The sequence below is a fragment of the Seriola aureovittata genome, chromosome 17 (assembly GCF_021018895.1).
Source record: "Seriola aureovittata isolate HTS-2021-v1 ecotype China chromosome 17, ASM2101889v1, whole genome shotgun sequence".
Classification (NCBI taxonomy): domain Eukaryota; kingdom Metazoa; phylum Chordata; class Actinopteri; order Carangiformes; family Carangidae; genus Seriola; species Seriola aureovittata.
Window position 1 is genome coordinate 24922460 of NC_079380.1, and position 12500 is coordinate 24934959.

The 12500-nt window shown below is 46.7% G+C and overlaps 2 protein-coding genes across 4 annotated transcripts in view; one reads left to right on the forward strand and one right to left on the reverse strand.

Moving 5' to 3' along the window:
• Positions 1–6922, forward strand: part of LOC130185278 (properdin-like) — an 8510-nt gene extending 1588 nt beyond the window's left edge. The window contains 11 exon segments of the mRNA XM_056401653.1: positions 1209–1347; positions 1532–1689; positions 1782–1940; positions 2045–2254; positions 2335–2454; positions 2457–2501; positions 3219–3410; positions 3743–3916; positions 4073–4270; positions 5588–5699; positions 6490–6922. Coding sequence (XP_056257628.1) covers positions 1209–1347; positions 1532–1689; positions 1782–1940; positions 2045–2254; positions 2335–2454; positions 2457–2501; positions 3219–3410; positions 3743–3916; positions 4073–4270; positions 5588–5699; positions 6490–6652 — 1670 coding nt within the window. The 3' untranslated portion in view covers positions 6653–6922.
• Positions 6923–9118: 2196 nt separating this feature from the next.
• Positions 9119–12500, reverse strand: part of LOC130184635 (uncharacterized) — an 11960-nt gene continuing 8578 nt past the window's right edge. For all 3 annotated transcript variants that reach the window (XM_056400626.1, XM_056400625.1, XM_056400624.1), the window contains one exon: positions 9119–12500. This exon is cut by the window's right edge and continues 1080 nt beyond it. The gene's annotated coding sequence lies outside the window, so the exon portion shown is untranslated.

Sequence of the window (12500 nt, forward strand, 5' to 3'; positions counted from 1 at the left end):
CTTTATTATTTGTTTTTTACTTGTTTTGTTTTTTCGGGACATTTGCCTGAAAATTGCGTAACTGATGATGGGAAACATGAAGAAACTTTACCCTGTGTCGAAATCCTGAAAATCACAAACAAACACACACACACACACACACACACACACACACACACACACACACACACACACACACACACACACACACACACACACACACACACACAACATGACTTTCCTCTGCTCAGTCTGGGTTCAGCCTTTTCCACTGGTTAAAACACCTGCTCACGCACTAACATCATTGTGGAAGGGACCAATCAGAGATCAGGTGTTACCTGTCCTCCACCCAGCTCCTGGTCCGGACCATGGTTCTCTCTCACCTTCAGGTGGACCCCTTCCTTCACAGGACGTCCAGGACGCAGCAGTCTGGCCTTCAATCAGCCTGAGGCTCCGTCCACACTGCACCTTTTCATTTTAAAACATCTCTTTTTCTTTTCACCTCCGTTCCACACGACGAGTTTTCAAGCACTGAAAGAGTTTTTGAAACTCTGGAGTCATGTGTCTTTAAAAACCATTTGAAGAGAGCTCCTCCTCCCCTCACCCCTGTCCTCCCCTGTCACACCTGTCACACCTGTCACACCTGTCACACCTGTCCCATCTGTCACACCTGTCACACCTGTCCCATCTGTCACACCTGTCACACCTGTCACACCTGTCACACCTGTCACACCTGTCCCATCTGTCACACCTGTCACACCTGTCCCATCTGTCACACCTGTCACACCTGTCACACCTGTCACACCTGTCACACCTGTCACACCTGTCCCATCTGTCACACCTGTCACACCTGTCACACCTGTCCTCCCCTGTCACACCTGTCCCATCTGTCACACCTGTCACCCCCGTCACACCTGTCTCCCCTGTCACACCTGTCCCCTCTGTCCCCCCTCTCACCCCGTCACACCTGTCACACCTGTCCCCTCTGTCCCCCCTCTCACCCCGTCACACCTGTCACACCTGTCCCCCCTCTCACCCCTGTCACATCTGTCACCCCCGTCACACCTGTCACACCTGTCACACCTGTCACCCCTGTCACACCTGTCACACCCGTCACACCTGTGACAAGAGGAAATATAAATGTAAATCATTCATGACCCTCTGTGTGTGTGTGTGTGTGTGTGTGTGTGTGTGTGTGTGTGTGTGTGTGTGTGTGTGTGTGTGCGCAGAGTGTGTGAGGTGCTTTGCACGTTTCAACCTGAAGTCAGGTGAGTGTCATGAAGAGATCGGCGATGTGGACGAGGACGACTGCTGTCAGAACCCGAAGTACGGTTACCAGGCAACAAACGGCGGGTGTCGGTCCTGTGGGTCAGTACACACACACATACTGCCCCTTACTGCCCCATGCTGCTTGTGACTGTCATGTGACTCTGAAAATGTGTGTGTGTGTGTGTGTGTGTGTGTGTGTGTGTGTGCGTGTGTGTGTGTGTGTGTGTGCGTGTGTGTGTGTGTGTGTGTGCGTGTGTGTGTGTGTGTGTGTGTGTGTGTTCAGTATCGCAGTGTGGTCTTCCTGGTCGTCATGGTCACCCTGTAACATCCTGTGTGGGGAGGGGGTGAGGCAGAGGAGCAGGAATTGTTTTGGACTCGGTGACTGTGACAACCCTGACTTCAGGCTGCAGATGGAGCCGTGCAACAGCAGCTGCTGTGACGGTACACACACACACACACACACACACACACACACACACACACACACACACACACACACACACACACTAACATTAATGTGTGTGTGCTTGTAGCAAAGGGGTGGGGCTCCTGGCTCCCCTGGTCAGCCTGCCCCTGTGGGACAGTGGGCGGAGTCAGGAAGACAACGAGAGTCTGCTCCAGTCCTCAGTGTCCTCTGTCCTGCACTGGTCCTTCAAAGAGGGAGGAGGAATGTCCACCACGCACCTGTCCAGGTAACCTGTCTCTCTCTCTCTATCTACCTGTCTCTCTCTCTCACTACCTGTCTGTCTGTCTGTCTCTCTCTCACTACCTGTCTCTCTCTCTCTATCTGTCTCAGTCCATGGGGGTTGGTCCAGCTGGTCCAGTTGGTCTCAGTGTTCTGGTTCGTGTATCGATGACCAGCACAGTGATGTCACCCCCCCCTCCAAAGTGCGCTATCATTCTTGCACTAACCCCGCCCCCTCCAATGACACGGACCCACCTGGTAATCATTGCCCTGGAGATTACTTCCAGAAAGAGGACTGCAGCGACCTGCCCAACTGTCCAGGTGAGAGAGGAACTGATCAACCAAGATGTCAGGTAAAGTAATGAAAAGCTGACGTGCGCTCTGATTGGCTGTCTCTGCAGTGGACGGCAACTGGGGGGAGTGGTCTCCGGCTGGGCCGTGCTCTACCTCCTGTGGGGAGGGGCTTAGGCTATCAATCAGGATCTGTAACAGCCCCGCCCCAAAGCATGGAGGTCGATTGTGTGAGGATCGAACACTCAGACCAGCATCTGTCGGAGCCCCTGTCCTGGTAACACACACACACAACACACACACACACACACACACACACACACACACACACACATACACACACACACACACACACACACACACACACACACACACACACACACACACACACACACACACACACACACACACACACACACACACAGTCAGGTCCGACTCTGCCCCCTGGTGGGGGTAAACTCTCTCGGTCAGTGGTTCCCAACATGTGGGCGGGGCTAAATGTCATTTCTGCACTTTGATCTACTTATATTTTATAATGTGTGTTTTTATGCTTCTTGTATTTCTGTTAGGACGTTGAATGACCTCTGTGTATGACAATGTGACGTACAAATAAATTGTCTTGCCTCTGTGAAAAGATTTTTTATATATATATATTAAATATTATGTTTTTAAATATTTTCAAACAAAATTATCCTCAAAAACAGTTTTTTTGAAATGAAAGTTGTTGTTTTTTTTTTAAACTTTCATTGTTCTTTTTCTCTATCGCTGTGATGAGCCAATGATAGGGACTTTTATTTTGTTGACACCAGACCAAAGCGCACTAAAAGAGTCCAAAGGAGCCAAGAGACAAAACAGAGAAGAGAATTTCAGTTTCCCTGGTTTCAGTTCAGTCCTGGACGTTCAGTCATGATCATGTACAACGTATTATTTGGCCTCTGTGTTGGTAAGAACCACGTCCGTCAGCAGCGTCACTTCCTCTCTCTGTCTGTAACAGTTGACGGGTTCTGGACCGGTTGGTCCAGCTGGAGCGATTGTCCCTCTTCCTGTATCTCAAAGAACCAAGCTCCTCCCAGGAGCCGCCGGCGCTCCTGTTCTAACCCCGCCCCCTCATCCGTTCCGCCCGGCAAACCATGCCAAGGTGAAACCCACCAGACAGGAAAATGCAACCACCTGCCTCATTGCCCAGGTACATCTGTCTTTGTGTCTACCTGTCTGTCCTATCGCTGTTCCAACGCCTCCCCGGTGTGTCAACGACTCTTAGGTGTTTTTATTCCCAGGTGTCCACATAAAGGTGTTAACAACTCTCACGTGTCCACATAGAGACGATAACGACTCCCAGGTATTTTAATGACTCTCAGGTGTCCAGCAGAGATGATGACCGACTCCCAGGTATCAGGTTCACAGGCCACGCCCAGCCCAGGAAGCAGAGCAGCAGCTCTCTGCCTGAAAGCACCTTCAAAGTAGAAACAGACAATGACTCTCTGTCTTCCGCTGTCTATTTTGTCTGTCTTCTACCAGTGGATGGAGGATGGGGCTCTTGGTCTCCCTACACTCCCTGCTCTGTTACCTGTGGGGTGGGGCTTCGGGTGTCAGTCAGGAAATGTGACAGCCCCGCCTCTGAACATGGTGGCCAGCAATGTCCTGGAGAGGGACGTCGAACCATTATCTGTACAACCAACGTACACTGTCCAGGTACACACAAGATTGTTCGTAGAGGTGATAATGACTCCCAGGTGTTTATGTACAGGTGATAATGACTCCCAGGTGTCACAGTGATGGAGGTGATGTTCCAGTGCGCAACACATTAATCAGTGACTAAATCCATACATACCTTCTGTCTGTTTGCAGTGGATGGTGTGTGGTCGCCGTGGTCGTCGTGGACCCCGTGTAAATCCCTGTATGGTAACAAGAACATCACCTGTAGGATGTCGGGCGGCAGTCAGACTCGATTGCGTCATTGTCTGCATCGAGGTCATAACGGGTCCATCTGCGAAGGATCCGAACGGACGCACAGTCGGGTCTGCTATGATGTCCACAACTGTGACTGTGGGTGACACACATTTGTCTTTCTGTGTGTTCCCCTGACCTTAGCCTAAACCCCATTTTAACCTGAACCGTAAAACCAAATCTTACCTTGACCAAGAGGTCTGATGACATCACCAAACACATCAGGTAAAGACAAAGACTAAGCTGTGATTTCAGCTCGACTTACTGAAATAATCAGAGAGAACATCAGAAGAGAAACAATATCTTTCAGTTTTCTACTGCTGTACTTCCTCAAAATGTGGGCAGGGCCTTTATTTACCTGCAGCAGGTAACAGACTTTCATTAGAGGCAGGTCCTTCGGTCCAACTCACTGTGTTTGATATGTAGAGTTGGTCAGATATTTTAGTCTTGTTTAAGTTTCTGCATTGCGTAATACGACTCAACACTTCCTGTAATAGTTTCAAATTAAAACCCCTGTAGTGTTTCAGTGGACAGAAACCCTTTATGTCTTAACAGGGCTTTTATTGCTGTGCTACGGTAAGTGTACTGTCTCATTTCCTGCTAGCTTCTTTAGCAGTTAGCGATGACCTCTCTCTCCCTCCCTCCCTCCCTCTCTCCTCTCTCTGTGTCTGATGTTGAGTTATTCCTCCGCCTCCTTTAGTAATAATGATCCATGGAATCAAAGTAGTTCATTTGCTGTAACGGAGGCGAGGCTCAATGTATTGGAAGTTCTCCTCCTCTTCCCTGTAGTTCTCGAGCAGCCGGGAAACAAGAGCGGCTCAGTAGACTGCACAAAACAAGAGGTGCAGCACTAATGCCCCGGTTGGCATCTGTACACAGTCCAAACATGGGGCAGTTGGCTGACCAATGGTGGAAATATAACCAGTCAGTCAGTCAGTCAGTCAGTCAGTCAGTCAGTCAGGAGCGGCCCCGCTGTTGCATCCAGCCAAAAATAAATAAATCAATAAATAAATTGGCCCCTCATTAAAGATTAGTCATCTCAGATGTGACATGGAGCAGCCTTAACAGATTTGATCACCAGCCAATCACATGCTTTTGTTCTTGTTGTTGTTGGTGTGTGTGTGTGCGTGTGTGTGTGTGTGTGTGTGCGTGTGTGTGTGTGTCTGTGCGTGTGTCTGTGCGTGCGTGTGTGTGCGTGCGTGTGTGTGTGTGTGTGTGTGCGTGTGTCTGTGTGTGTGTGTGTGTGCGTGTGTCTGTGTGTGTGTGTGTCTGTGCGTGTGTGTGCGTGTGTGTGCGTGTGTGTGTGTGTGCGTGTGTGTGTGTGTCTGTGCGTGTGTGTGTGTGTGCGTGTGTGTGTGTGTGTCTGTGCGTGTGTGTGTGTGTGCGTGTGCGTGTGCGTGTGTGTGTGTGTTGTAGTGAAGGGCACCTGGGACGGCTGGAGGCTGTGGAGTTCATGTGACCCACTCTGTGGAGGAATGTCCAGTCGCTCCAGGGTGAGACACTGTAAACCTGATTACAGCGGATACCGGTGAGTTCACTGAGTTCTTCTGTGTCCTGGAAAAACACCTGAGATAATATATAAAATACATATATGAACACCACAAAAACTAATAAGACAGGCTTAGTGAATAAATGATGACATACATGGAGCTTGTGTAGCAAAGTGACAAACATACATAACAAATATAAGTGAATATAAGTTTCATTATTTATATATGTTTTATATATTTTATATATTTATATATTATTTTATTTTTATATATATTTGTGTGTGTGTGTGTGTGTATGATAGGATGTTGATTGTATACAACAATAGTAATTTTAATAATAATAGATAGCAATGATATATAGTAATAGTAATAATGTGGTATTATCAGCAATGTACATGTGCACACATATATATATATATACACACATACAATATAATAATATATAATAATAATAATAACATGATAATATATAATGATCTTTATCCTTATAATCTTATTTCTTATTCTCTATTCTTTGCCACATTTCCTTTCCTGAGGGAGCAACTGTAACGTAACCGAATTCAATAAAGCATCAATCAAGTATTCGGATGATTGATTGATTGATTGATTGATTGATTGATTGATTGATTGATTGATTGATTGATCGATCATCTCTCAGGAACAGTAAATGTCAGCAGGCTGACACTGCAGCTTTAGGAAACACATTAACTGTGTGTTTATGAAGAGCTGACAGATCTGCGATCAGGTCCTGCATCAGTGGGATCTGATCCACATGGTTCTGATCCACTTCACTGAGTCTGACTGGACTGTGGATGTTGTGTGTTTCAGTCCTATCGGCCTTAAAAAGTTGAAGCCGGAGTTCTCTGGGACGCCACGTGTTGCCTGCGGCCCGACGCCCGACGGCGGGGAAGTGTCTGAGACCCAGCCCTGTCACAACACCCCCCCCTGCAGCCATGAGTCTGACTCCAGCAACAGAATCACAGTCACATGATAATCCTGTAATAAAGTCCTAATGTTGTGGGAGAAAGACTCAGTTTCTTCACATCAGTAAAAGCAACAACAGCTGAAGAAAAATCCTGCTCTGGGAAAAAGTCCAGGAGACTTTGTTTCTTACATCAAACAAACAGTCAGAGTCCGAATTCATCTGCACAAAGCAGCTTAGTTCTTCACTATCTGTTGGCAGACTGTGGCACAATGCATTCTGGGTAAATTAAGGCTTTTCTTTTTTGACTTGAGTGAAACAATAAAAATTCAAATCTGATTTAGTCTCTAAAAACTCTCTTTTCTTTGCTCTCTCCATAACAACGTTGTTTTCCTGTTTGTTGTTGTCTGGTGCTGCTGATCAGTGCGGGTGTCATTGATTGTTACCGTGGTTACATCGGTCTTTGGCCTGAGTTAGTCTGGAGTTAAGGTGTCTGAGTCAGTCTTTGTTTTAGTGCAACAGTCTGACATCAGACTGGTCTGTGTTGATCCAGATCACACTGTTGTCAGGTGTGAGAACCAGGTCGTGGTCTCAGACTCAAACAGGTCTGACCTACTGATGAGCCAACAGCCTCTGGACCAGAACACACAGCCGTTGTCTTGGTGACAGAGGCTGTTCACACGCTCTCGGGTGTGTACCGACATCACGAGGCGGGATCATCAGACAGGCGCATTTTAATATGACAATCAAGGTGAGAGAGGACTGAGGTGGGTTCTCCTGTCAGGTGTCTCATGTGTCTGAGAGGACGACTGACAGGAACAACTTGTGTTCTGCTGTGGGTCCAGCTGAGGTTCTGCTCCCGGTTCAGGTTCAGGATGCTGATGGTGAGAATGATCCAGAGTTCAAACAAACTCACAGTAACAGAGTTGGGACAGTTCACCTGTCCTCCTCCCTCAGGTGCTCTGAGACGTCCACTGTGAAGACTAACCCTCACGTGTCTGTCAGTGACCAGAACCAGGACATTTCCAGGTCAGTCGTCAATAAATCATTAAAGTAACCAATGTTTTTACCTATGAAATAAAAAAATAGGGACTATTGTAACTAATTATAGTAACTGTTGTATTGTAATTAACTATTGTGAAGGCCAACTGATAAAACGATGACTCCCTACCTTTGAAGCAGTCGTTCAGTTTGTTTGCATTATGTTTGTATTTGTTAGTTTACTGCCCAGTTATGATCTCCTAACCAATGTGTGAACCAGCTGACCTTTTCTCTGCCTAGAAACAACAAAAAAGAAACATCTGATTGGATAACTCTATTTAAATGGTTTTAGCTTCACGTGTGGAGCTGTTGTAGCTAGCAGCTAGCCACCACTGTTGGCCAAGACAAGCGCGACACTAGACGTCTGTTTTTAATTACAAACATTAAAAACGGGGACATCTGGTCACCCTATGCAGAACGCTCACGAGCATCGCCGTGTGTTGCGTTTGACCACACAACAGTGAAGGACCGACAGCGAACGGTGGCGTCTCGATCTGTGGGAAGGAAACAAGTCATGTGAGCAGTGAAGGGCGGGAAGGTCAAACTGATCATGAAGATGTTGACTGGTCGTTGTTTTCCTCTCCTAGATGTCTGGCTCTGCATCCAGATTCTGGACAACATCTGGAGGGTGAGGAACTACAGAGGTGAGACAGGGCAATGAGTTGTTAGACAGGAAGTGAGCGTCTCCACCTGTTACCTGTGTGGGTGCATTACCTAATTCTGCCAAAACGATGACATCAGTCGCTCTAGGAGATCAGCTGTACCGTCAGTGTCTGTGCGAGTTTGTTTTACTGTAATGAAAAGTGTCATGAAGCTGGTTTGGATCTGGAGCTGCAAAAAACATTAGCTTTCTCCTCGGCTGAGGGAAGTACTTAAAGTTGCTGCACAGAATCTCTCCAAAGGTTTTCTTAGTAAAGAAAAAATGGTAAGAACAATTCTAGTTTCCATGGAGACCGTATGTTTGCTGGCATTAAAAGAAGCCACTATCTCATCCTCCTGTTCTGATGGGAACTTCACCGAGGTGAACTCTGGTCAACGGGTTTTGTGCAACAGTTCAACTGAATTTAAGTGATTCCTGGGGCCGGATGCACAAAACACCTTAAGTTTTCTACTTAAGTCTGACGCTTGAAGTTGAATTTCTCCTTAGCTAAGGGAGTTCCTTAGAAGCGTAAAGTATTTGCAGCAATGAAAGAGATTTATGTTGATCTGATTAATTCTCTAAGAGGAGTTTGTTAAAGTACGACCCCCCCTAAATTGCAAAAATGGCGCTTAAATTGCAGAGTTTATTCAAAATGGCTGACTTCCTGTTGGGTCTAAGACATGGGTGCAAGAGGCTTTTTTGTGGGTCTCGGCGTGTTTCATGTACCTACTGAATTTCACACATGCAGGTGAAACACACACGTGTAAGACCCGTAAAACGTGTGAATGTTCACCACGACTGATTCATGTGCAACACTATGACAGAAAGAAGCTCCACCTCCAGACACACGTAAGCCCCGCCCACACTGTTTTATTAACAGGTGACTGCACAAAAATGCACCAAAGATGACAGATCACAACGTCACTGTTCCTCCACACCAAAAATAACATTTCATCTGTTCAGCAGTTCTCCTTCAGGCCCTCAGTGTGCAGTACAGTGCCCCCCCCCCCCCTTCACTTATGACATCATGGAAGTGTCCCCACAGGGTTCTCGAGTCCCAGCTCCAGTGTTCCCAGTGTTCCCAGTCTCTGCTGGGACAGAACTCACTCAGAACCAGCGTCTGGATCAATGAAAGTCCAGTCCGTCCAAACACCGGCTCGTTCCAGTGAAACATCGTCAAGGTAACGTAGTTCAGTAGTCGTCACGGTAATCCTCGTTCCTCCTCTTCTTCTTTTAGTTTATTGTTTGTTTTTTGGTAACAGTGCCGCAGCTCTCGCCTCCAGGATCCTGGTTTTGCTCTGGAGTCAGAATAGCTACAAACCATCATCATCGTCATCATCATCATCATGTGTCAGTGACAGCTCTTCATCATTTTAAACCAGGGACAAACACAAACAAAGAAAAGAACATGTGCAGGATTGTGTCTTTTAGGTCTGTGCTCTTTTAGATTCAAGACAGATCCCTGCATCCGTAAGACCAGAACCCGAACCCGACCTGAGACCTGAGACTGTTTTAGTCACTGATTGATAGCTCATCAGGTTGAAGACCTGAGGCTACGTCCAAACTACTACGTCTCCTCCTCCGGTCCAAACTACTCCAGAGCTTTTCAGTCCCCAAAACAGACTTTTGGAAATGCTGCAGGATCTGTTTTATTTTGAAATATCTGGTGTTGTGTTTTATTTTGAAAACTCTGGGGTTGTGTTGTAGTCTGAACAGAAACTGAGACCTTTGTAAACGATGAGGTCACAGCCACGGTCTCTCCTGATTGGCTGTCATCAGCCTGGACTACCAGTGGTGAATACAACATGATGGTGAATGACAGTGTCACTGACCTTGTTGTCTTTGCAGCTGTTGTTCACTTACATTCTCTGTTTTAATGCTACAACTGTCTTTGCTGGAGACAATCTACTTCCTGTTTACACCAGCTTGCACATGCTCAGTGTAGGTGAGTGTTTTTAGGCGTGTTAGTGTGGACAGAGATTGTTTCGTGTGGATGTAGCCTCAGTTTGCTTCAGACAAAGTGCTTGTTAAAAACCTTTGACTTTAGCCGAGGTCGGTTCGTTCCAGGAGACCCTGGTTCTCCGGTTCTCCGGTTCTCCGGTTCTCAGGTCCTCAGGTTCTCAGGTTCTCAGGTTCTCAGGTCCTGACATCAGAAAAACTTTTAAGACGAGCCAACAGATATTTTTAGAAAACGGTGGCAAACAAATAAAAACACTTTTACTGTGAAAATCCTGAGGTCAGTTCAGATTTCATCTTCACAGATCCACATCTGTGTAGTGTGGTTGTCATATGGTCACATGATCACATGGTCTCATTAGCTGAGAGTCATCACTGAGATTGAACGTCCTTGTCTGAGAATAACTAATAATAAGAATTAATGCAGCGTAATAAATAATGTGGGATTTCTGTGGTGATGCAAATATATTAATTTAAAAAAAAAAACAAACAAAAAAAAAACATCAACAACAAAAACCCGAAGCATTCAAATACAAATTTGGACATTGGTTACCAAGGCAACAAACATTGGGGTCAGCCCTGGTACCAGCGTCTTAACCACAACACAAAGGGTCCCGGGTCACTGAGGTGTGATGAGACACGGTCACATGACACTCCTCTCTCTGAGGGTCCACTGACTCCGGGTCAGTGGATCAGATTCAGAGCCAGCAGAGGAGGAGGCTGCTGGAGCCGGACCACGTAACCTAGGTAACCCAGGTAACCCAGGTAACCACCCACACCCCAAAACCTCAGTCTGGCCTCGGAGCAGCAGAACATGTGGAGTACCTGATAAACGATCCACAGTGCGACAGCGAGGAGCAGCAGCTTCAGAACCAACAGTCTTCACTCATTGAAACCGTCTCAACACCAGGTCCGTTCACTTCTGGAGCTTTTGACTGTGTCTCACTGTCTTCATCAGGTCACCAGGTATCAGGGAAGTGTAGATGCCCAGACCTGATCCAGACCTGATCCAGACCTGATCCGGACCAGATCCAGACCTGATCCGGACCAGGTCCAGACCAGGTGGTGAGACGGTTTAACACAACACTGAGTTGGGAGACGTTTGTCAGTCTGGTCTCATGAGACATCAGGAGTCCACCTGAGCTCAGGTCCTGCTGCTGCGTCGTGTTTTCTCATTCAGTTTGTTTTCCAGGTGAGAAATGAACCAGATGAACATCTACTGTAAAAGCTGGTCAGAGCTTTCAGCTAGTGTCCATGGTCATCCTGAGGAAAACGTCTCTGTGGAGTTTGATATGACGGAGTTTTAGAGTCATTGAACGTCTCTAAGTCAGGATCCAGAATCAGCTGTTTGTCCTCAGCTGTTTCAGCTTTAATCAAAACATCTGATGATGATGTCACAGCCGGATTCTCCCCACTCCACCTTCATAGACCATATTCACACGGCAGCCATTTTCCTCTGACGTCACACTGAGGGTGGGAACTTTAATGTCTGAATAAATCCTGTGTTTTTTCACTTCACCTTCTTTTGAGCACGTCGATGAATGAGCAGATACATTTTCCAGATGTTGAAGGTGAAGACCGACCCCCACTGGAAGCACTGAAGCTAATGCTAGGCTAGCAAACGTGACCTTTGCTATTAACATAAATGTCAGTATTAGCGCTGCTTAAGATTTCAGATGACACATGAATCCACTGGTTAAACATGAACTAATGTTGTCTGGTGTCATAATCAACCTGCATCAATGATACAGTCACATGACTGTGTTGGCCCCCACACAGACCCGAGCTCTGTAAGTCCATACCTAAAATCCACTGTTAGAAATCTGGGTGTCTGTCTTTTAATGACTTTGAAAGAGTCATCCATGCTCTTACTTCGTCCCGCCTTGACTACGGTAATGCTCTTTATGTTGGTGTTACCCAGAATTCCCTCTCACGACTACAGTTGGTCCAACATGCAGCAGCTCGTCTTTTAACAGGGACCGTGCCGGCCTCCCTTCACTGGATCCCTGTACGTTTCAGGATTGATTTTAAAATTTTAACTTTCGTTTATAAATCATTACATGAGCTCGCTCCATTTTACCTGTCGGATGTTTTAGTGGCACATGTACCTCTACGCACTCTCAGGTGTGCCAGGCTACAGCTCCGGGGAGACCGGGCCTTTTCAGCTGCCTCTACGTGTCAGACTGTCCCCCTCACTGCCTGTTTTTAAATCACGTCTTAAAACACATTTTTATTCTTTGGCCTTTGACTCAGTGTGAGATTTGTCATTTCTGTCTGTTT